We start from the raw sequence: 24,132 nt of genomic DNA on the forward strand, positions 1-24,132 counted from the left end.
CCAACTAAGCACGTAATTCCAGTAGCATATCTATTCTAGAAGCTCACTAGCAGATTTTTGTGTGCTTAATCCTGGTGTGAGATACTTGCAAAGTGTTTTCTTAAATTCATCTTTCCATAGTTCAGAACTGATTGGAAGCAAACACTGTGTGTAAATAAGGTCTCCACCATGGCAGTGCCATATCATCTTATTTGCTGTTTGTGAGAACTATTTGATTCAAGAGAAACAGGGGCAGGCAGGAGGTGGATTAGGTACTATTTTGCATCTGGCTCAAGTTGGTAGACCTTAGGATTCTTTGAAAAATGTAGGGAAGTTTGAAACTAAGGAAGAGGGAAAGGGTGTACATCTGCCTTGCATGGAGAAGGTTCCAGGTTCGATCTCCCGCATCTCCAGGTAGGGTTGGGAGAGACTTCTGTCTGAAATCCTGAAGAGCTGCTGCCATTCAGTGTAGACAATACTGAGCTAGATAGACCAGTGGGTCTGATTCAGTATAAGGCAACTCCCTATGTCCCTAAGCAGATCCTGCAAACCTAAGACCTGTCCAATGCTGATCTGGAAGATGATAATAACAACTTCAGGGGTTGTATCTAAGTACTCGGAATACTAGAACTAACACTGGATTAGGGATCTTAGAAGGCAGTGATTTCTGTTCTGACCAATATTCATGGATTCCTGCATTGAGCCGGGGATGGCCTTATAGGCCCCTTCCAACTCTACTATTCTATGATTCTATGATTCATCACAATCAGCACCATTTCTGTTCTGCTGCACTTCAGTTTCCACCAAATATGTTGTTGGTCTTGCTATCCATTATTTAATGTAAGTTACATAAATTATGTAAGTTACGTTTACATGATTTGTGTAACTTACAATCATTTCAATGTAAAGGAAACATCAAAACAATGTAAAATAAAGTCTGTTACATGTTATTTGTGGACTTGAAAAACAACAACAATGTGAATGAACACTGACTGTATTAGCTTGTCTGATTTCTGTTCCTGATCACAGATGGCTACAGCAACTGTGCCATTTTCTGTTTCCTTTTCCATTGTTGTCCAAATTCTCCAACATCTGTACATTGGATACAATCCAGTGGGTCTGCTCTGCATATGATTTAAGGCACTTCCACATGTCACTTGTTTGTGGTCTAAGTCCAGCTCAAGCGTGCAAGTTCTGTGCAGCGTCCACATGACATAGTCCTCGGGTGCTTTCACACTGCACTTTATTCCGTTATTCTCACAATTTCTTACCCGGTAATTTGTGCATTATATTTGAGCTTTCACAGAACATACCGGGTAGCTCCGGAATTCTGGTGGAATGTAGTGCAAGTGTAGTGCTAATGTCCGCAATAAATGATACCAGAAATAAACTGTTAGCAATGCTGGGAACCTGGAAGATCGTGGGAGTGTTTTGGAAGCTGCTGCCGCTCACATCACAGGCATCCCAGCATGCAGTGCGTTTCCGCCTTTTAGTCGTGCAGGTTTTTTTTTTTGGTCTGATGAACGTTGTACCGGTATTCCAGCATTGGCGCAGATAGCAGCATTTCCCACACACACACATCTTGATACAACTAAAACAATTTTAAAAGTCAGATCCTACAGGGAGAGGGCTTGCATGGTGGCAGGACAAGATCTTAGACCTCCTACACTGTGGGGAACAGTGTGCATGGGTGAGGGACGAAAACAAGCCGTGTGAAAGACAGTTGCGCAAAATGCTGCTATATCAGCTGAAAAAGTACTGTTCCTTATCGCAAGAGGTACTGCAGTGTGAAAGGGATTTTAGAAATCGGGACAGAAGCGCTGCCTTTTTAATCTGTTAAATTAGCACTATTAGCCCCATGGGTGAAAGCAGCCCTCATCAAAATGCTATTCCATATTATCTCCCCACTAATCCAGACCTGTCATTTCTGCAGAAACTCCATTCAGTAAAAACAACTTGTAGAAACAATAAATCTGGATTAAGTGAGGGTGGCAGGGATATGGGATGGCATTTTGATGAAGGGCAATGTTGTTTAGATGCTGCTCAAACCTTGCATGCATGAGAAGCACTGAATCTGCAATCAGCTACTGCTGGAAGCACTGTTAGGCAGATACAACCCAAGATTTGTATAGTGCTTTCCAGTTTTCAAAGTATTTCACATGCATTATCTGCTTGTAATCCCTACAACAGCCCTGGAAAGGAAGTTAGTTTTATTGTTCCCCATAATCTTATATTAATTCCATTTATTTACCAGTTGCTGGAAACCGCAGGAGGGGAGAGTGCTGTTGCGCTCAGGTTCTGCTTGTTGGTTTCCCACAGGTATTTGGTTAGCTACTGTGACAACAGGATGTTGGACTAGATAGGCCATTGGCCTGATCCAGCAGGCTCTTCTTATGTTTTTCCGATCATCCCTATATAAATGGGTGTCCATCACTGGAAACGAGAGGGGACAGTTTTATTTGATAAACAGGCTTTGTGTGGGAATAGAGATGTTAAGGCCCTGGGGGAAAAAAAGTTCCCCCCCATTTTTCCCAAAGCTGTTTTTGGGGTTTTTTTTTGAAAAATTGAAAAAAATGAAGAAAAAATGGATTATGGAATGTTTCATTTTAGCATGATGAATAAAATGTTTCATTGAATATTCCCCCCCCCCTTTTTCTCAGTTCTTTTTATGGGAATGGATGCTTTATGTCTGCTTGACACTGTGGAGGTCTAGCAGAGACATATTTTTTTTAAAAAAATTTTTTTTGCCTGCTCCTCATAAACTGGCAAAATGAAAGAGGTTCCTTACAGTTCAAGATCTTGAAGATCCATTTGTTACAAAAAAAGTAAAAATTTTAAAAAGTAAATTCAGTTTGTAATAATTGCTGGAATAAAATATACTTTTAATATACCAAATGTGATAATTTTATGCCAGATCAACTTGTACATAATTACATTTGATGTTCCTGAAATAACAAAGTGACTTTCAATCACAATGTAAAAAGTGCTAACATTGCATTTTTTCAATTTTTCTGAAAATTTCCATTTTTTTCTGGGGGAGAAAAGGAAAAAAAACACTTTTTCCCCCCATGGCTTCAAAAATTCTGGAAGTTTTACATCTCTGTATGGGAACTGTGCTGTTAATTGGGAGTAAACATAATGGCCTGTTATTTTGAAAGGACTGCATTCAACACATTGGTGATTTGGCATATTATTATTTTGCATAATAATATGGTGGGATTGGGGGTATTTTGCCTCTGCAATATTTGGATTTGTAAAAAAAGTGTTAGGGAATAATATTAATGACAGTTAACATTATGTATAACTATGTTTGCAGACTTATGGGCTGTGCTGCTTTCTGGAGGCTGTGCTGGAGTGCTGGCCTGGGGTGTGGCTACCCCAATGGATGTCATTAAAGCCCGGATACAAGCAGATGGCGAGGGTCAGCGTAAATACTCTGGATTGGTACATTGTGCCAGGGACAGCGTAAGAGAAGAGGGGGTGCGAGTTCTTTTCAAAGGCCTTGGACTTAACTCCATCCGTGCTTTCCCTGCAAACATGATGGTATTTTTCACTTATGAAGCTGTGCTTAGGCTTGGGGAATGCTTGATGAAATAAAGGGTATATTGCAGCTGGCGATGTGGGAGAAATTCTTCAGTTTGCGTTTAAAGTCAAATGTATCAAATTCGCATTTTTCAAAACAACTTGAGAACGGAAACCAGGCGTCCTTCGAAATTCACAGTTACCTGAATGTTGTGGTTCGGGTCTCTATCTAAACAATGTTTACAAAAATGAATATATTAGGGGAAAATGTGTACCAAATAGAATATCGTAGTGAAAATAGTTACGAAACTGCATTTTCTTAGGAGAAATTGCTAGCAAAAGGTGTACTTAGTGAAAACTGCATACAAACATGTGTTTATTAGGAGAAATTCACCCGAACATGCTGAAGAATTTTCATGAGATTTGCTGCAGAGATGTGGAGACTTGGAAAAATGAGAAACCGAGAGGACCAAAACAGACAGATCCTTCTATCCCTTACTGCAGCCTTTACCAGCCTGGTCCTCTCCAAATATTTGAGACTACAACTCCCATCAGCCTGTGCTGCCTGGGGCTGATGGGAGCTGTAACCCCAAACATGTGGAGGACACCACGTTGGAAAAGGCTGGCATATCGCAATGTTGCCTCCAAAGTGGTCATTTCAGAATGCTTAGTTGACTTTCTTTCAAGAAGGCTAAGAAATGAGAAAATATTATTTATTCAGTTTATTAGTTGCTTGCTACATGAAGGGTCTCTAAATATGAAGCATAACGTATCTGAAAAAAAGGACCCTTTGCACCCTCCTTTCAGGTTTTTTCCTGGCTGGAATATGTCTGTGAGCTCCGAGTATGCCTCTTGCTTGCTTGGATAGAGAGGGATGTGAGAGTATGTGTAGAAACTAGCCTACTGGACAAAGGTAAAATTGACATTTGTTGCTCCACCCACTTTTGCTTCTGACCCTGCCCATCGCTGGCATGTGGCCCCCAGAAGGTTGCCCAGAATGGAATATGGCCCTCGGGCTAAAACGTTTCCCCACCTGATTTATTTTTGGTATTCATTTCTATTCTATATCCATGTGTAGACATCCCACTTTAGTAAGATACGCACATGCATTGCTGCCTCCAGTTGTATTCCCTAATGCCGAATGCAGAAAACGTGCAAGCCGATAGAAACAGAAATGGGTATTCCCTAATGCCGAATGCAGAAAACGTGCAAGCCGATAGAAACAGAAATGGGCACATGTAGAGATTTAGATTTGCCAGTGATGGATGGTGGGAGTTTGGTGTTCTAAACAATGCCTTATCCCTGAACTACTCATTGTTACTAAAAACAAAACAAAACAGAGCTATTTGGCAGATAAGTGCGAAAAGCTCAAGGCAGCAAGAAGACACATTTAACATTCCAAGTCTAAGATGCGCTTTGCTGGAAAGCTGCAGCTTGTTGTGGAAATGAGCATGTTGCATAAGATACGGTTAACAGCCTTCAATTTACAACATGATTTTATAAGGAACAATTTGGCATTTTGCCCTTTTAACCCTGCTCTCCCATTTATGCCATTACAAGCTCATTCATTCCCAGATGCTGCTTTTTACAAGCTCTGCAAGGATGACTGTGGCCTTTGTGAGCACTAAGGGACTTTGCCATGCTTGTATAAGAGCATCACGGCATGCTCAGACCATTGGAACTATCCTCAGGCATATACCCTTGTACATAAAGTGGCTCAAACGTATTTTTTAAATTTCCAGAAGGGTAGCCATTTTAGCCTTTTGCAGCAAAAACAACAGAATCTTGTGGCACCTCAATAACGAACAAATTTATTATGGTACGAAGTTTCACGGATTAGAGTCCACTTCATCAGATGCATGAAGTATCCTGAGTTGGCAGGTATATATACACGTTGTGTTGCGTGCATGGAGTGACTATAAGCAGTGAAGTTAAAGGGAAATGAAGTGTAAAAAGTACAGACTGTTACGTTAAAGCTTAAATGTATTTCCTGTTTTCTGTCCTTTTTAAAGCTATTTTATTCTATTGTGCCCATTGCCTTGAGACCTATTATGTGGGAAAAGATTAATGGATTAATTATAATACATGTATGAAAATCTTTACAATGACCATTCTCAATTGAGAGTGACACTGATAAACACCCATAGTGAGATAAAAACCCATTATCTCATTTCAGACAATAGAACTGAATTCCTTCATGCAGCTGTTTGATTCTGTTTCACTGCTAGAGTTTCCTTTTGAAATTCCTTTCCTCTACAGCAGTGGCTTTCAGGCTGTCTTCTGGGAAATCCTGGAGTTCCTCAGAAGCTTGTGAACAGTTTCTCCATGAGTAATGACAAATACGTTTCCTGGAAAAAGACACCTGCTACGCCACTACCACTGAGTTTCCCTGCAATGCTCAGCTTCAGCCTGGAGTCATTGGATGTTGTTCGACTCCAGCCCCCATCATCCCGAGCCAGCATGGCCAATGATCAGGGATAATGAAAGGTGTTGTCCAAAGACATGATGTTATCAAATTCATAGAGGATAAGGCTATCAGTGGCTACTAGCCATGATGGCTGTGCCCTGCTTCCATAGTTAGTGTTTACTTCTGAGTATCAGTTGTTGGAAACCTGCAGGAGGGGACAGTAGTCTTGTGCTCAGGTCCTGCTTGTGGGCTTCCCATAGGCATCAGGTTGGCCACTGTGAGAACAGGATGTTGGACTAGATGGGCCACTGGCCTGATCCAGCAGACTCTTATGTTCTTAACATCCGATGTCCCAGGGTTGTGGAAGACTGTTCTAGGTCATGCTTTCTGGTCACCATGGGCAAGGCTGTAACCCAACAGTGCCCCCACATGAACTGAGTGTTCACCCTTGAATATGTTCGAGGTTTTCTGCAATTCACTGGAATCCCTTGACAGACAAGTCATTTTGGAAAGTGTCCCCAGCAGTTTCAAAACCTATGTCATTAAAAAGTGTACATAGTCCTCAACGAGAATATGCAATAGTCTAGACTTTATTTAAAGATGGAGCAGAGAGAAAGAAGTAACAAAAACTAAAAGAACCACCCCTTGAAAGAGAGTGATTCAGTGGTGGACAATGGAGGCATCATGAGCTACTTTATTCCAGATCAGATTATTAATCCATCTAGCCAAACATTGTCTACTGTAGCCAGAGGTCTGCAGGCAGATATTCTTTCCCCCACTTGCAACCTAGCTATTTAACTAGAGATGCCAGGGACTGAACTTGGGATCTTCTTGCAAGCAAAGCAGGTGTTCTATCACTGAATCTCATTAAATATGGACAAAATGGACACACAAGCAACAGTATCATTCTATGGGCTGATGGGGATTAACCCAGAATATATGGGTACCCCTTTAAATTTTTTCACAGTTTGATTCCCAGACAGTGGTGCACTGTTTGTCCAAAGGCAACAGAATCACAGAACGTTTGAAGTCATCTAGTCCAACCCTCTGCTCAAGGAATCTTGCAACTAAAGCATCCCTGACAGATCACCATCCAACCTCTGCTTAAATGTTTTGTCCCACTCTCCAATGGCTCTTACTTTAGGTCTGGTTATTGTTTTGATGGGTGACTGCCTGGCAGCCATTGTGTATGCCACCTTGGTTTACATGACAGAAGAAAAAGATGGGATATAAATATAAGAAAATAAATAAAACAAAAATGTTCCTGTAATATTTGCTTCCTTGCAATTTCCATTAGTTTTGAGTCCTGCCCCCTAGAGCAAAAGAGAATAAGTTTGTTCCATCCTCTCTGTGTCAGACTAGGACCAGGGTTCAGATCCCTACTCAGCCATGAAGCCCACTGGGTGACCTTGGGCCAGTCACTATCTCTCAGCCAAACCTACCTCACACGGTTTGTTGCGAGGATAAAATGGAGAGGGGGAGAAATGAGCACACCACCATTAACTCCTTGGCGCAAAAGTGGGATATAAATGTAGTAATAAATAAAACACTGATCACCCTTCTCCAGTTTAAACATACCCAGGTCTTTCAACCAGTCCTCTTAGGACGCTGCTAGACACACACACACACCCCTCTAGCCCTTGCTAGAGGTTCAGGGGACCTCTAGCCCTTCAGGGCACACTAGGGCAGGGAGCCCTACAAGGCTCAGAAAGATAAGGGGAGGCAATGGAGGGGGTGGTTCTGCTCCAGAAGGGGGACATCTGGGTGGGGGTAGGAATGTGCGGAAGGGGATGGGTCTATATAATGGTGGTGTGGTATTTTATGCTAATTTTGGGGGGTTTAATTTTGTGCCCCCAGCACAAATGGTTTTGCTTCAATAAAACCTATGTCTGAACCCCTCACCATCTTGGCAGCCCTCCAATGGTGTGTATGGCGGACTCAGCTGCACTGGCAGGCTATTGCAAACTTATGGGTTAGGTGGATTTGCAAGAGCAGGCAGCCATGCTACACAGAGTGCCTGCCCCACACAAATAGCTCACCACAAACTTAGATGTGTTATATGAGCAAATTGAAAGTGATTTCGAGATGCTTATATTCATCTGCATCTATGCATAATTATTAAGGGGAGGTTTTTATGTCAGATAAGTGCTCTCACACAAAAATATATAAGCCTATATAATAGGTAATAATGGCAAAAGCAGTGTTTTTGCTATGTAGCATTTTGGTTTGTACAGTTGCTATGCATCACTAACAAGCAATTCCCTTTATATCAACACCCTTAAGCTGCTCTACAAGATGACTGAGCAGGGTTGGATTCTCTGTCAACCTTGTAACTTGGCCCTTTAATTAAAAAAAAAAAACAGTTTCATTATTGTACAAAAATGAATCAAAAGACAAAGCCTCATGAACCAGATGCCCTAACATGATTTGCTACAACAACATAGGGTAGGTTGCAATGCTCTAATTACAAAGTTCTATCCACATCCATCTTTTGTCGCGCATCATCTTCCAACTAGTTCAGTCTTAAAGTAGAGAAGTACCAGGCTGGCAGAGTTTGCTTTCAATGCAAGTAATATAGGCCAGGTGCACATAATGTACACTGCAAATCTCCACCAACACATGGTTTTGATGAATTGTGGATCCAGGCTGTTTCTAATCCTCACTACTTAAAAACAAAATGGAAACAGGAAACTTTATTTCTGTTTGTATCACAAACCTGCAAACCTGTTATGTAGGAAATACTCAATGAGGACTATATTCTATGGACTACTTCATGCTGAAAGATTATATGGACAACAGAGAGATATAACCAACTCTTAATCTCAACTACAAACACAGCAAAACAGAAACAAAGATGTTCTTTGTCTTGGAGCCACGTCATTGACGTCACGACAGTGCTTGGTGGTTTTTAGTTTGCAGTTATTGGAAAAGGTATTTTGTCCTTGTATGCACTGTCGACTGTAATAATCTCTCAGCATTCCTTGCTGCCCCTGAGACATAATAGTTATTATTAGTTCCCACTGGTTTATAGGGCCTAATTGTGTAGAGTATGGTTATATCCAATATAAAAGCTTTAGTACAACAGGCTAAGTCCTAGCTAGGTATCATTCACAGAAATATCCATCAATTAACCGTCCTATGCTCTGGAACTGCAGAGACAGAAGCACATTTATAAGCGCCTTTATGAAAGTCATCAAGCTGTTAGAAACACAAGTATGCCTTTAGCCCTTTTCACATGTTACTCATGTGTAGAGGGCAAGTATTGTGAAAGGGGGCTCAGAATCCAACATTTAGTTCTGACATCAAAGTCATATTATTCTCCTGCTGGAGTGGTGAAACCCCCCCCCGGGGGGGGGCAATTTAGCAGCCTGAATGATCAAAGTTCGAAGTTGCTCTAGGAGCCTCCACGCTTGGAGGAAAGGTTCCCCACTGCAGACATTATGCTGGTCAGCAAAATGGGGAGTGCAGGAGGAACAGCCTGACTTTGTTGTCATGGTTAAATGTGTGGCCCCAAGCCCCCTTTCAACACACTTGCCCTCTACATTGGACTAACAAGTGGAGAGAGCTTTCGAAGAGGCAAAACTGCAAGCGAGTCCACTGTAACGAAACATCTGAAAAGAAAAGAAGGAACCCTAAACATAAATACTGGACTGAAGAGTTAAGTTTTGTCTTTGAAACAAGAGCTCCGACTTAGATGTAAAAACATGTCCAGCATGGCTTCCAAGGTAGCAGAATCTGGCATTACACTGAGTTGTATTCAGCCTAGCACTAAGAGGATTGTTCCATCAGTACGAGCATTTCTGCTTGTCTGAAAGAATGCCCTCTTCCCCTGCAAGCTGCGCAGAGGGGGTTCTCCTGACCTCTGGAGCAGATTTGAGGAGGCTTGGGGGAGAGGAGAGGGGGTAAGTACTGCTGTGCTAGCGGAAATCCTTGCACTGGCTTCCACTAGCGCAACGGGTTAATTGAACACGGTCCACTGAAATGTTTATTAATGCAATTTTAACATTTTTTTAAAAAATACCACATTTCATGAAATAGGGTACTCTTGTTGACAATCTTTTCTAGGTGATCAGGTTATCCTGCTAACCTGTAACTACAGTCAAATCAAGTCCTTAACTAATAGCTCGTTTTTACAACTACAGATACAATGTTTTCCCAAAGTCACCCATGACAACAGAAAGTACCCTTGCAAGTAACTTGTTAGAAGCAGCCTGTATCTCGCTAGGGAGAGGTGACAGACAAGAGGCTAGGATAACATCAATCCACTGTGCTCTGTGTGTACTGATAAATTAACATGCACTTCTGGAATTAGAAATCGAATGCCAGCTTCCGTGGAGTCAAAAATTCCTTCACCATTTCATCTGTGATCTGCTTTCGCCTTTGCTGGTGAGCAGCAATCAAGGGCTGAAGTGTTTCAATCAATGCCTTCTTGAGTTCTCCCGTCAGCAGCGCTCCACTTGTATAGGCCTGCCAAGAGAATGACACGGTCGGGTCATATCTAGTAACATCTGGGGGAAAAGCCCTCCTTCAAGGAACAGCTGCTGGCAAGCAAAACGCTCTGCCTTTCTTAATTAGAAACATCGTCCTCTCTGATGTATCTATCCAGCTTTAATGGAAAAGGATACTTTAGGCACAGGTTAGGGCAGGAGGTTTGGTTTGATGACTCAAGGAGTACCTTTTATCCCTCAGAGCACTAATGGTGGAACACTTAGCAAAGATGAACTGGCTCTTACTTTAAAGCACTGTGCTGTCTTCAGAGCATACAAAGGGACTTTTCCACCCTTTCAACACACACTTATGAGTGAAAGGTGGGTTCCAACGCCTCAATGATCTGCCTGAATGAGAAATCTGCAAGTTTTGCTGGGTAATTTCCAGACTGGCTGTGCATCCTCCTTACATGGGAAATTTAGAGAGCATACAAGGAAGCTTCAACTCACTACCGACACAGCTAAATGCTGTGGTTCAACTGCATGCACAAAAAGGGGTTCAGCTGCATGCACCAACAGGATCAAATAGCAACAGAACATGACTGGATCTTGCCTAGCAACTTGCCAAGTGCAATCTAGGTCTGTCAAAGCCACTGGCAGCGCTAGCTGCCTCTCACTGCTGATTTCAATAAAGCTTCCAATCATAGGTGGAAGATGTTGACTCAGTGTGCGGCAGCTGTGAAAAAGGTGAATGCCATGCTAGGGATCATTAAGAAAGAAATTAAAACTAAAACTGCCCATACTGTAGGGCCAGTATACAAATGTATGGTGTGACCACACTTGGATTGTTCTGGTTGCCTCACCTCAAAAAGGATACTGTAGAGCTGGAAAAGGTTCAGAAAAGTGCAAGCAACATGATCAAGGGGTCAGAGTGCCTCCCCCATGAGGAAAGGTTACAACATTTGGGGCTTTTTAGGTTAAAGAAAAGGTAAGAGTAGACATGACAGATGTATTAAATTATGCATGGCATGAAGAAACTGGATTGAGAAAGGTTTTTCTCCCCCTCTCATAACATTAGAAGTCAGGACCATCCAATGAAGCTGAATGTTGGAAGTTTTAGGACAGACAAGACATCACTTTTTTTTACATAACTATGGAATACGCTTCCACAAGAATTGTGATGGCCACCAACTTGGATGGCTTGAAAAGATTAGACAAATTCATGGAGGATAAAGCTATCAATGGCTATTTGCCAATATGGCTATGTTCTGCCTTCATGGTGGAAGGTAGTATACCTCTTAATGCCTCTGGCTGGGAACTGCAAGTGACGAGAGCACTTTTGCACTCAGGTTCTCCATGTGAGCTTTGCACGGACATTTGGTTGGCCATTGTGAGCAGAGCTTGAGATGTAGTGGCGTCCGTGAATGGAAGGAGACTTGATGGGCCATTGGCCTGATCCAGCAGGCTCTTTTTATGAACATAGGAAGATGCCTTGTACTGACTCAGACTATCGTTCCATCTAGCTCAGTACTGTCCATACTGATCGGCAGCAGCTCTCCATGGTTCCAGGCAGAGGACATTCCCAGTCCTAATTGGAGATGCCGGGGATTGAACCCAGGACCTTCTAGATGCAGAGCAGATGCTCTATCACTGAACTATGGCCCTTCTGCCCCAAAGAAAGAATGAGTTAGGGCTCGCTGAAACATTTAGTGTTAGTTATTTCTAGCCAAGGGGTTGCAATGATGGAGGAGTAACTACAGAGAGTGTTCACAGAGCCGTTGTTGCTGCTCCTAGATCCAGTATAACGAGGAAAGAGCAGGAGCAGGGGCTGCAGTGATGGCTAGGATAAGGAGATAAGGATATGCGAGGAGCAGGCCTTGAGATGTAGTGGTGTCCATGTATGGGAGGAGATCTTCAGGCTGGAGAGGCAGGCCAAAAGCCAGGACAACTTGGAACTGGGAGAGGGGAAGAGATTTATAAGAATGGCAGATGGACAGAAAGGTATGGACGTATGGGTGTGAAGCAGGGAGAAAAGCCTGAAGATGGGTCATTCCACCATGGATGAAGAGCTTTGCATAATCTTTTTCTACCTGACACGTGGTGTAGCTCCTTCAGAAATATTAACTAATTTTGTTGATCATTTCAAGTTATCATTTAAAGCACCATGCTTTTGCAGTTTTAATGGTGACTAAAGAATTCATCACATCTGGACCAAGCCTAACGCTCCTGTCGTATGGAAAATGGTCCCGAGTGGAAAATTGGAAGGAATTTGTGTGTGTGTGTGTGAGAGAATCACACAATAGTCCTGAAATTCATCAGTTGCTGATATTTGGTATCTCAAGAAGATTACACGCTTCCTCACATGTGTCCCTTGTTAAAGTGCAGATGGGATTATAAAGGGAGGAAAGGTTTCTTGCTACTGATATTCCTTGCAATGATTTTGGATTAAATCCATGTTATACTCAGAGCAGAACCATTGAAATCGACAGATAAGTACTTCAAGTCCGGTGATTTCAACGAATCTACTGAGTATGACTAATACTGGATGTCACCCGCTGAGTCGGAACAATGGACATGCTTTGAGGCAATTGAGAGCTACTGCCTCTGCTACCATCTCATTTAGAACTCTTATGCACCTCCCATTTTTTCACTGGCGCTTGCACACAGTGGATTTGGACCCAATAGAGGGAGAAAATGAGAAAAGGAGGAGGAAATGCTTGAGCTGTTATTGCAAAATGCCTACTCGTTTTTATTTGGCTAGCAACACATTCCCACAGGAAAAAAATAATGTAAAAATTACCTGCTTGATTTGTTCTAATTTGTCATCATCTTCGAGGAAGAAGGTGAGGTACATGTAAGACACATCCACATCACAGTTACCCCCATATTTCCTGTGCTCCTCAACTGTATCTTTGCCACCAGAGAAGGCATGTTTATTAATCTGGAACAAAGATACAAGGATTTGAGCAATCTGTAAGCAATTTCTATAGCACCTTTCAACGTCCAACTATAGTCAACAATCTGAGCTGGTTCTAACTGTTGATTGTAAGTAGGCTTTGAATATTGAACAGATTATTCATATATAAAGAAAAAAACACTGTAAATTCAGTCAGATGGGATTTGCCATGGAGCAACTCCAAAAATCATAAGGCTTGAAAAGTCGAGGGGTCATCAAGTCCAACCCCATGTAGGGGATATCCACACATTATTCTTCAGCTCACTCACATAATCCAAGACATAGTATACCACAGCAGAGTGCTAAGCCATGGTTTAATAAATGATCAAACCATGGTTCAGCATCATATATTTATTTATTTATTTATCCTGCCCTTCCTCCCAGAAGGAGCCCAGGGTGGCAAACAAAACATTAAAAACACTCTAAAACATCTTAAAAACAGACTTTAAAATATATTCAAACAAAACATCATAAAAACATATTTTAAAAAATAAAAGCTTTAAAAACATCTTAAGAAGCAATGACCCCTGTCCAACAGCTTAACTGTGGTTTGTTTAGTACCAACAAACCATGATATAATGCAATGATTTGCTTTTGGCTTATGATCTCTGGTTAGTTTTAACTATGATCTAGCATTATGTGTGAACTCAGCACCTTCCTTAACCATGGTTTGTTTGACACACACCCCTCCAGATGCTCACCAAACTACAAAAGGCTTGAGGCAAGAACAGCTGGAAGACACACCAAAACTGTGGAGAAACAAGCAGCTTTTTTATGAAGCTGTTTTAACTTGTTATCAAGCTGTTTTAACTTGTGGTTAAGTGGTGGTTTATTAAACAAACCATGGCATAGTGGTATGTGTGAACTGGGCCAGAATGACTAAAAATGACTAAAAATATGTAATGGATTTTAAGTGTTTACATTTGTCTTTATTTTGGCAGCTTTTATCATCCTCTTTTATACTGTGCTGTTTTAATGTTTTGTTTTAATTTAATTTAACTTTTTGTAGGTTGGACCAGTAACCTATTGAAAAGATATACATCAATGCAATCAGGGCCGCTGACAGGCAGATAGAAAGGGTGACAGGCAAATAGAAAGGGTCCATTTCTACTGGGCCCGGGGCCAGCGGGAGGCCCAGGCTCTTTGCTTTCATTTTTTTTGAAAAAGGAAGTTTCTAAGTGCTCTGGAACAATAGTTATACACCAATATGTGAGCTGCCCCCTTTCTGCAATTTCTGTGAAATGAGCTAGCTGGCTGCTCCAATTCCTGCCCTTTCAGGTTTTAGCCAATGAATGAAGTCTGAGGTGTGATTGACAAGGGATTTGTTGAACACCAGACAATAGCTAGAAACCCTTGCAAGTGTTCAAAGAGCTGCATTTTCCTGCTTGTCTTTGCATGTTGGTTAATAGTGAGTGTGCACACATCATGTCAGCTTTCAGCAGCAGCACATGTATCCAGCTGCCCATTTTCTCTCTTTGTACACATCGAGCATGAGGTTCAGAAGGTCAAAGACGCAAACACAGCACAGTGGGATCTTGACAGGCATGCACAGTAAACAATTTCAGTGATGATAATAAAAGTGTACATGCAGCTTTTAAAAAACTATTTGCAAAAAATAACATATTATACATTATATCAAGCAGTTTTTGAACAGAAATTAAAAAGTGTACATGCAGCTTATGATGTCATTGCAATGTGTTATAGTTACCTAAACATAAGGAGTCATACAAGTTTACATTTTCCTGAGCTGCTGAATCGGTCAGCTTATTCATCTAATTCACAGACTTTAAAAACCTTCTAAAATGACTTCTAAAATGAGGCTTCAATCCTATTACTCACTATTCTAGGAGTAAAGCTGCAATCTTAATCCCATTTACCTCTATCTCTTCCCCCCACCCCAATCCCACTTTTTAAGACAGTGAGGCAGGGCTTACTTAGATGTCACTGCTATTATTTGCTAGGAAACTAATACTGATTTTTAAAAAAATGTTCTGCAATGACCAACTGGTTTTGACAATAAACTATTATGGGGTGTATGTTACTTTACTTTTATTGTTATTGTTTTTAGCCAATGGCCATTACAATATAAAAAACATACAAAAGAACATATTTATAAAACATTTAAAAACATTCAATTTCAATCCAATAAAACATGGGTAAAACCCTGAAACTTTAAAAGAAAATAATAAGAATTTACTACATTTGTTTAGATTAGGAGCACACTCAAATGAGCTCCCCATTACTTTTAAAGCTGGTATATTTCAGGAAGGCCATTCTGATCTTTGCTGGGGCTAGCGCAAACAGGGCTACCCTGTAAGTGACAGATTTGTCTGTATCTGCCAGCAGCCAATGGGGTGTATGTAGTTTTATATCTCAAGTGTGTGTGTATGGAGTCTTTCCAACAATCCTGTGTGATAGGTTAGGCTGAGAGTTGATTTAGTCAAGCTGCACGTGCTTTGTGTGTGTGTGTGTGTGTGTTAGCAAGTAGAGTATTTTGGTGGTAATTTGCTGTAAAGAATAAGGACTGGAATGTTGCAGTTAAACCAATTGGGGGACTGCCTTTGTGCACTGCATAGTTTGTGAAGATGACATATTTGCACCTCACTTTTCTTTCTGGTTCCTCCCTCCCCTCTTTTATATTTGCAACACTGTGAGGTAGATTAGGCTGAGAGTTGGTTCAGACAAGCTACCAAGCTAGCAAGATTGCTCTTAAATCCTCTGCAGAATATCAACTTCAAGTGAGAGAGAATATATTCACTTTTGGACAACAGCTTGTGAAGTAACCTGAAGGTATTTTTACTACATGCCTTAGAATCATATTTTGGCATGTTAAATATTTGGTAATTCATTCTTTATCTAAATTCCACAGTGCAACACATCTGGTGTACTATCCTGGCTAAGATTCATGCCCGATCCCTTCAGGGGTGTGCAGGCTTCACATTGGAACATACTATACACAACATGGTTCAAGGAAAGGGTTAGCATACTATTCAGACCCAAGCAGATTGGGATCACAGACAGCAATGGCTTCAGCACAGACTGATACATCAAACTTGGCTTGCCTAGCAACAGTCACCTCGTGGCAAGTGATTGGTGCCATGGAAAGGCAGCAAACAGGAAATAAGATCTGGTAGCTTGATTTACATCACAGAGTGTCCATCTTTTAAAACCATGGAAACCTACCATGTATTTTTAGAAAAAAGTGACATCACCAAGCTATCATCAACGTCAGCCCCAGGTCTGTGCCAGATGAACAAACAGGATGTTTAGTACATTAGATATTATTGTTAGCTTAGCTGGAAGTGTAAGGATCATATGGTGAGAGTTCAATGTGTGTGAGCCAGCCAGCTTCAGAATATTATTTTGCTTTAGATATTTGTCAGAATGTTTGTTTTAGAATAATGTTTGGTGCAAACTGTGCAAGGAAGAGAGAGAATGTTTCACTGAGTGGCTGGGGAAATTAAGAAGGCACACTGGAAGCCAGATGTAATTAAAAATAATTGTATGCATTGTTGAGAGTTTTGTTCTCTTACCTTTGTTTTTATTTGCTTGGGCGTATCAGTGAGGAAGATAGAGGAGTTGGGGTCACTTGCGCTCATTTTCGTCTGTGCTCCCTGCAAGGCTGGAAAGAAGACAGAATGTAGTAGCGCCGGCTTGGGATAGCCAATCCGAGGGGCCACATCTCTTGTCATTCTGAAGTAGGGATCCTGAAAACAACCACCAGGAACAGGTTTGCATGAAGGGGAATACAGACCATTCACAGTTGTTGGATTAGTACCGAGCGAGTTCAAGTGGTATAAAAGACAGATAAAGAAGAGGAACCTGTTTCAGGAGCTAAGGCACAATATGTAGCTGAACTCGATGCAGCTCTGAAATGACTATTTGCCATCGGGAACAGAGATGTTATCTGAAAGAAAAGCTGTGGAAGGTGCCCAACTCTGCTCCATGAGTTGAAAGGTCTTAAGGAGTTAATCAGGAAATGTTCAGAGAGCGTGCTTCTGAGTTATTAAAGCCAGTTGGAGCACAAGTGTTGCATACCCCCAAAGATGGAGCCTGATGTTCAGGATGGAGTCCAAACTCTAGGCCAATGTGGTGACCCTCCACAGTGGAAAGCCTTTTCAACAGACACTTGGACCAAGCTAGGGCAAAACAGATCTTCACATGACCCTGTGCCTTTGCTGATATAACAGGGTGAAATGCTGTATCCAAAAAGGAAAACAAAACAATACATCCACACCACATTTTTGTGTGTGTCAAATGGACTGCATAGACATTTCCAAATATTTCTCTTCATCCCTAGGGTCTAAGAAACTTGCTTTCTTTGTTAATAGAACACTCACATAGTCAGGATGCTGAATCCTACATATCAGATTCTATGCTTGGATCTTAAGATAAACTCACTTAAAGGAAGTAAATAGAAGGAAAGTATTTTATCTTCTCCCCCTGCCTCAAAAAGGTCAGGGTACCCTCCTGAAAAATGTGGGTTGGTATTGTGGGGGGACTGATGGGAGAAAGAGAAATGCCCCAAATTGCGCTTGGATTCCAAGTTATGTTAACCTTCCTTCTGTACATTTCACTAAGGTAGGTTTCCTCTCCTCTCCTCCTGCCGAAGTTCGCTGCACCCCAACCCACATTGTTCAGGAGGGGCACCTGATCCTTCAGGGAGGGTTTTTTTTTGGGGGGGGGGGTTGCAGGTAGCTGCAAGAGGAATGGAAACTTTCCTTCCAAGAACTTCCTTAAGTTAACTTGTCGTAGGATCTAAGCCTACATGATCAGGATGCAATCAGAGATATGCAGAACTTACCCAGCTCTGGTATTTTATACAGCTCTTTTGCCAGATGTGATATGATTAAATGGAAGTGGTTTAAAATATCTCAAAAAGAAGAGTCTCCTACCTGATCAATTGCACATGGGATCAGACACTGAATGTCATTCCTGTTGTTGAAGATCTGTGGAAATGAGGAGCTGAAGGATGGAGCTGCTTGAATGGCAGGAAAACTGATCTTTCCTAGAAGGGCACAAATCACACACACACATTTGTGAGCATGCGTTTAGTGTGGTCAAGCTACTTTTACATCTGTCACTTTCAAGGGAGGTGTAACAGTTTCCTTAAGCACGAAGTTTTATGAAGTGCTTTATTTTCAATTGCTCTATTTCATTTTAAGCGGCTCTGAGGCAACTAATAAAAAGTGCATCTAGGACTGAAGCTCTAGCTTTACAAAATTAGCAGCAACTATTTCACAACTGTTAACAAAAACAAACTGCCCCCATCACATTTATCGATGACATTTTTATCCTGTACTTCCTCTGAGGAACTCAGGGTGGCTTACAAGGTTCTCTGCCCTCCATTTTATCACAACAATCCTGTGAGGTAGGTTAGGCTGAGAGTGCGTTACGGGCCCATGGCCACACAGCAAACTCTGTGACTGAGTGGGATTTGAATCTAGGTCTCCACAGCCTTATACTAATACTCTTAATCGCTACACCACACTGAAGCATAGTTGGAAATAGTTTGATACAGAACACTCTCACTGGGTTCTTGCTTCCAGTATCTTGCATTCATGACTCACTAGAAACCTATCAGGAACTCACCTATGCAGTCACTGTCTGTAAAACCGAAGATTCCTTTCACTTGGTTGAACGTAACATGCTTTTGAACTTTAACAATGTTCTTATAGAATCCTGGGCTCATCCTGGGAAAGAAGAAAAGAGGGCCAGAGAGAAGGGGAGTCAGAACCTAAAATTCGGACAAGGAAAATAATGCCTTGTGGAGAGCACTCACAAGCCAACACTGCAATCTGGGAGGAAGGGCGGGATACAAATTTAATTAATTAATTATAATAATCTATTCTGTATGCGAAATTAAACATACAACATGATATTTACTTAAGGAAATACTAGAATATTTTAATATCTTTTTTCATAAGGTCTTCACAAATTATTTATAAATAATTTTATTTATAAATCACTTTATTACAATGACTTTTGAGTTGATAAAAACAAAACATGAACTTTTTTTTTTAATATACACACACAGCAATGCCACATTGCTGCAAATTATTTTCCCACTGTTTGACGTTGGCATAAATGAAGATCAATCTGCTCAGGTGCACATCTCTAATAAGCAACTAAAGCTGCCATCCCAACCCCTGAATTAGAGATGTTTAGGATTGCATAGTTAGTCTATAAAGATCACTGTGACGCTAAGATACTAGTAAGATATCTTGTACTGGTAATTAGTATACCAAGATACTTGTTACAAGCCACTAGAAAATGAAAAAAAAATCCCACGTGATTTTGAACGCGAATATAATCATATTTTAAAACTATACATACTAACTTTTGTAGTTCATGTGCTGCCAGTCAAGAGACAAAGAACACATGTAGTGCAAGTAAAGCTTGTGCACCACAATCTGTCTGTCATCACAAGGAACACAGGAAGCTGCCTCATAATGAATCACACCACTGGTCCATCTTGCTTAGCATTGTCTCTGCCAGTGCCTCTCCGGGGTTTCGGACTGGAGTTTTTCTCAGCCCTACCAGGAGATGCTGGGGGCTGACTGTGCTTTACCACTAAGCTATGGCCCTTCCCATATCCTAGGAACTGTTTTACAGTGAGCCTTTGTAAGTAAGTAATTTTTCATTTTCAGCTTTATCTCTGACTGTTATTAAGACAAAACAAAGACAAAACAGCAACTGAAGCAATTCTGCTCTCAAACCAGACCAGGGTAGTTAGAAAAAGAACAATATCAGGGAGTGGAGCCAGACTGACTCAAGAGTTACATTTTACAGTCTACGGGTCAGCAATCCCTGGAATGTTAAACTCTATGGAAAACCACGGGCAGCTTCGTCACTTGCCAGTCAAATAATCAAAAGCAACACAGTTCGAGATCTGTGTTTCTTTTGATAAACTGATATTTCTTCTGAAGCTCACATAGTCTCATGGGGTTGCTGAAGCACTGTGCCCTCTACTGGCATTTAAAATGATAACTATGTGCGTACCATACTGCTTGTGATTCTTCCCATTGGCTCAACAGTGTCATGAAGAAACATTGGGCCATCAAACTGAAACGTTTAATGGAATCCCAAAGAAAAATGAGTTTATTTAGACTTGTAAACCACTTAATCAAAGTGCTCTCTAAGCAGTGTACATAATAAAATCCACAAAATTATTAAACAAAAACAAATACACACAAAATAATTTTTATTAGAATGAAGATGAAAAACAGTAAAACTTCAAAAACAAATATAGGAGATTGCCCGGTAGGCTTGCTGAAATAGGTTTTCAGCAGGTGTCTAAAATAATATAGTGAGGGTGTCTAACTAATGTCAACTGGTAGGGCGTTCCAAAGCATAGGAGCTGCTACATCAAGAGACTGACTCCTTGCAAATGTGGAAGAAACATGATGTGGCACTTGTAAAAGGAGAAAAAATCGAGGACCCCAAAATGCTTGAAAAAATATTTATTTTAACAAAAGCCCAACGTGTTTCGGCCACTCAGTAGTTTGGATGCTTGCCACCTTCTGCTGTTGAGACTTGTAAAAGGGCAAGTTCTGCAAACTGAAGTGGTCTAATAGGCACTATTTTTTTCAATATTCTTTAGTAGAAGTCCATTTATTTTTCATTCTTCTTACTGAACAAAGTTTATTTTACAATGTTACCTGTACAAATGATACATGCTATGTATTGGGTTATCTGAAACAAAATGGTTAAGTCACCCCCACCCTCAAAATTGTGCTAAATTTGCTGGATAGCTTAAGACTTTTGATCATAAAACTTTCATAGAATACTTAAGAAACTTACCCCAAATATTGCAGATCAGAAAAGATGAAGGTTTTATTAATGTCAAATCCACAGGCCATAATGTCCTTGATGTTTTCAACAGCATACTTGTGAGTCTCCTCAATTGACAAATCTTTCCACAGGTACTTCTCATCATCAGTCAACTGTATAACTAATGGAACATCAAATACTTCCTGTAACCACCTAGTAAAAAATGAAATGGATTTATTTAAGTGCTTCGGGGTGGACTCCAGTCAAATCATGAGCAACACGGTCATCTCTGTCAAACTGCACCATCTGGGTTAAAATTAAATTTATTCATAGATTCTCTGTGCAGCCATTACATAATCATTTTCTCAGCTGCAGAGATACCTAATTTTTAAAGAATCAGCTGTGCACACTATGCATCGAACACAAGATATGGACTGGATCCCAATTTGGTGCTTTGGAAAACAGTCTGAAATGCTTCAGTCTGAAATTGGAGGCTGCCTGATTTGGCTTGGGGCCTGAAATAAAATCCACTTTGGGATAAAAAGTGAGGCTTTGTTCCTGTCCCCTACAGGGAAATAAAAAACTGGCTATCACTTTCCCTGCATTTGACAGAAGTGGATGAAATTTGGGGACCCAGTAGCCCTACCAAACTGGATTAAGCCTGCCAAATTCTCTGGATATTAAACTTTGCACTTGAGTGACACTATCACTACAGTTGGAAACATACATTTCCCTGATTGTGTGAGACAAGCATGTGTGTGTGTGTGTACAGACACACACCAATAATCATATTCCTAACACAGCAGAATCACTGCTACCTAGCTTAGCCAATCGTGATTGTGCAAAGGGTGGGAAAAAAACTTAAATCAGAAGTTTCCGTCTACACTAATATATACGGACAGGATTCAAAGAAAATTGCAACTAGTTCCACAAGCAAAAGGAGACTGGTGCTTTCTGGCAAACCGCTTGGGAAACTGAGGGTTTTCAAAAGCAGGTTGTGATATGGCATGAGGGCCAGGTGTACAAAATAAAAAATAAAATAAAATTCCATTGAATTACTGCAAGTCCCTTGCATGAGCCCAAGTAGTTATTTGATGTCAGCCAACATTTTCATCTGTGTAACATTTTGCCAGTAGAGTTCCCAAACAGAAGATACCATTGAATAAGATCAGAGACTGACACACCGATCTTACTTGTCACGTTATGTATTTTCTGTCAGTTTTTGTGCACTCAAGGGAGTCCAACATTGTTTTATGTATTAAAAAACTCTTCAAACTCCCTCTTTGCTTCTCAACTTACATTCAAGAAGAAGTATCAGAATTCTCAGGGCAGCTCTTCGTTTTCTAGGTTGCTGCAGATCAGAACTTTGGAAACATACACTTTTTTCTCTATTGTTACCTTGGTTGCCCTGCTCATCCATATTTATTCATCTAGTTTAAGTGAAGGCACACACCCTAAGGAGCTTCTTGGCAACACAGAGATCATTGCCACAGAGGAGGGGCGGAAAGATGGCTTATCTCTCCCACCCTGGTGGGCTTAGTTTGATGTGTGGGCAGGGCTGCCCACCTGTAAATTACCCAGAATAATGATGATAGTTCATGTCCTGTTTTTGCCCACATGGTTTGCAATCCCTGACAATCAGCTTGCAAAGGCCTCAGAGCTGGCATCAGGGCTTGCAAAGCACTACATACAGGACTTTGCAGGTGCTGCTGATCAGCAGTGCCTGCAAACCCCCTTTTGGTGAACCACATCTTTACCTACCCTATACCTGATGACATCAGTTGTAGGGCAGGTGGGTGTGGATTGGACAAAACGGCCTCCTGGGCCAAATGGGAAGGTTTGGTGGGCCTACTTAGGTTCATGGGTTGGAGGTTCCCCACCGCTCTCACAGAGAGTGATCCCTCCTAGCTGAGCAGAGGTAACAGTTTTCCACATTCATAGAAGAGACAGCTATAATTATCTATTGAAAGAATATAATGCTGAAAAATGTCTCAAATTGCCAGATGTCTTAAAGAGATCTACTATTTGGGGAAAGTCGAACACCTGTGTGGTGCAGAGCAGAGATAGTGAACCTGTGGTCCACCAGATGTTGTTAGATTCGCATCACCCCTAACCATTAGCCATGCTGGATGGGCCTGATGGGAATTGGGAGTGGAGAAAACAGATCTGCCAAGGTTCAGAATCTCAGAGAAAGGAGAGGATTCACATTAAGCAACTTCTTTGTTGCCCAGCCCATGAATGAATGACAGCTGTAACCACAGCCCTATTTCTGCTTGTAAAAGGTGCCTCTGCCTGATTTTGGGAGATTCCTCCATCTCACTAAAAGCTTCTCATCCCACAATCTTCAGGAGGATCCTCCCCAGTCACCAGGGTCATTTGTGGAAGTAAAAGGGGGAAGGAAATCCCCATCCACAAATTTCCTTCCAATCATGGATCTCAGGATCCAAGCCCCAGTTCTTTGAATCACAGCTTCTGAGTGTATGGCATGTTATTGACATTAACTCTGTCTTAAATAAGTAGTAAATACACAATATGAAATGTCATACATTCCCAGAGTTACTTACTTTGTGAAAATAAATGGGATAAGGTGGCCAACGTGCATAGCCTCAGACGAGGGACCTCTGCCCGTATAAAGGTAAAACAGCTTCTTGTTTTCATAAGCATCAAGAATTTGGTTCATATCTCTGAAGAAAAGTAAAGACATGTCATGGTTTGCCTTTTGAAAAGAAGAGCCTGATGAAACGAAATGGAATGAGAGGAAGTGCCAAAGACAGAGATCTGAATTTTTTGTAACTGTAATTTGTATTTGAAGGAAAATATTATCATTCAAATAGTGTGGGCTATATCCAGCGCTGCAGTTTAACTGGTGCAATGGACTTCCGTGCATGCAATGGAGCTTCCTCCTCCTCTCCTGTCTACTTCTGGCCCCCTGTGCACCCTCAAAATCAGTTCAGGAGAGTTGGGGGACCCTCTGGAGCAGATTTTGAGGGCACAAGGAGGGAGGAAAGGAAACTTCCACTGTGACAGTGGAAGCCTGCTGGGGCAGCACTGGATACAAATCTGTAACT

At 41.2% G+C, this 24,132-nt stretch overlaps 2 protein-coding genes across 4 annotated transcripts in view; one reads left to right on the forward strand and one right to left on the reverse strand.

The window, feature by feature from the left end:
• SLC25A47 (solute carrier family 25 member 47) overlaps window positions 1–7,127 on the forward strand; it is a 41,735-nt gene extending 34,608 nt beyond the window's left edge. For all 3 annotated transcript variants that reach the window (XM_061612164.1, XM_061612162.1, XM_061612163.1), the window contains one exon: window positions 3,296–7,127. In XM_061612164.1, coding sequence (XP_061468148.1) covers window positions 3,296–3,576 — 281 coding nt within the window. In that variant the 3' untranslated portion in view covers window positions 3,577–7,127. The remainder of the gene's footprint in view (window positions 1–3,295) is intronic.
• WARS1 (tryptophanyl-tRNA synthetase 1) overlaps window positions 6,481–24,132 on the reverse strand; it is a 28,616-nt gene continuing 10,964 nt past the window's right edge. Inside the window, exons 5-11 of the mRNA XM_061612153.1 lie at window positions 23,629–23,748; window positions 21,095–21,277; window positions 18,884–18,984; window positions 18,187–18,299; window positions 16,825–16,998; window positions 13,136–13,276; window positions 6,481–10,375 (exon numbers count right to left, since the gene is read on the reverse strand). Coding sequence (XP_061468137.1) covers window positions 10,217–10,375; window positions 13,136–13,276; window positions 16,825–16,998; window positions 18,187–18,299; window positions 18,884–18,984; window positions 21,095–21,277; window positions 23,629–23,748 — 991 coding nt within the window. The 3' untranslated portion in view covers window positions 6,481–10,216. The remainder of the gene's footprint in view (window positions 10,376–13,135; window positions 13,277–16,824; window positions 16,999–18,186; window positions 18,300–18,883; window positions 18,985–21,094; window positions 21,278–23,628; window positions 23,749–24,132) is intronic.

The sequence above is a fragment of the Rhineura floridana genome, chromosome 2, assembly GCF_030035675.1.
Source record: "Rhineura floridana isolate rRhiFlo1 chromosome 2, rRhiFlo1.hap2, whole genome shotgun sequence".
Lineage (NCBI taxonomy): Eukaryota > Metazoa > Chordata > Lepidosauria > Squamata > Rhineuridae > Rhineura > Rhineura floridana.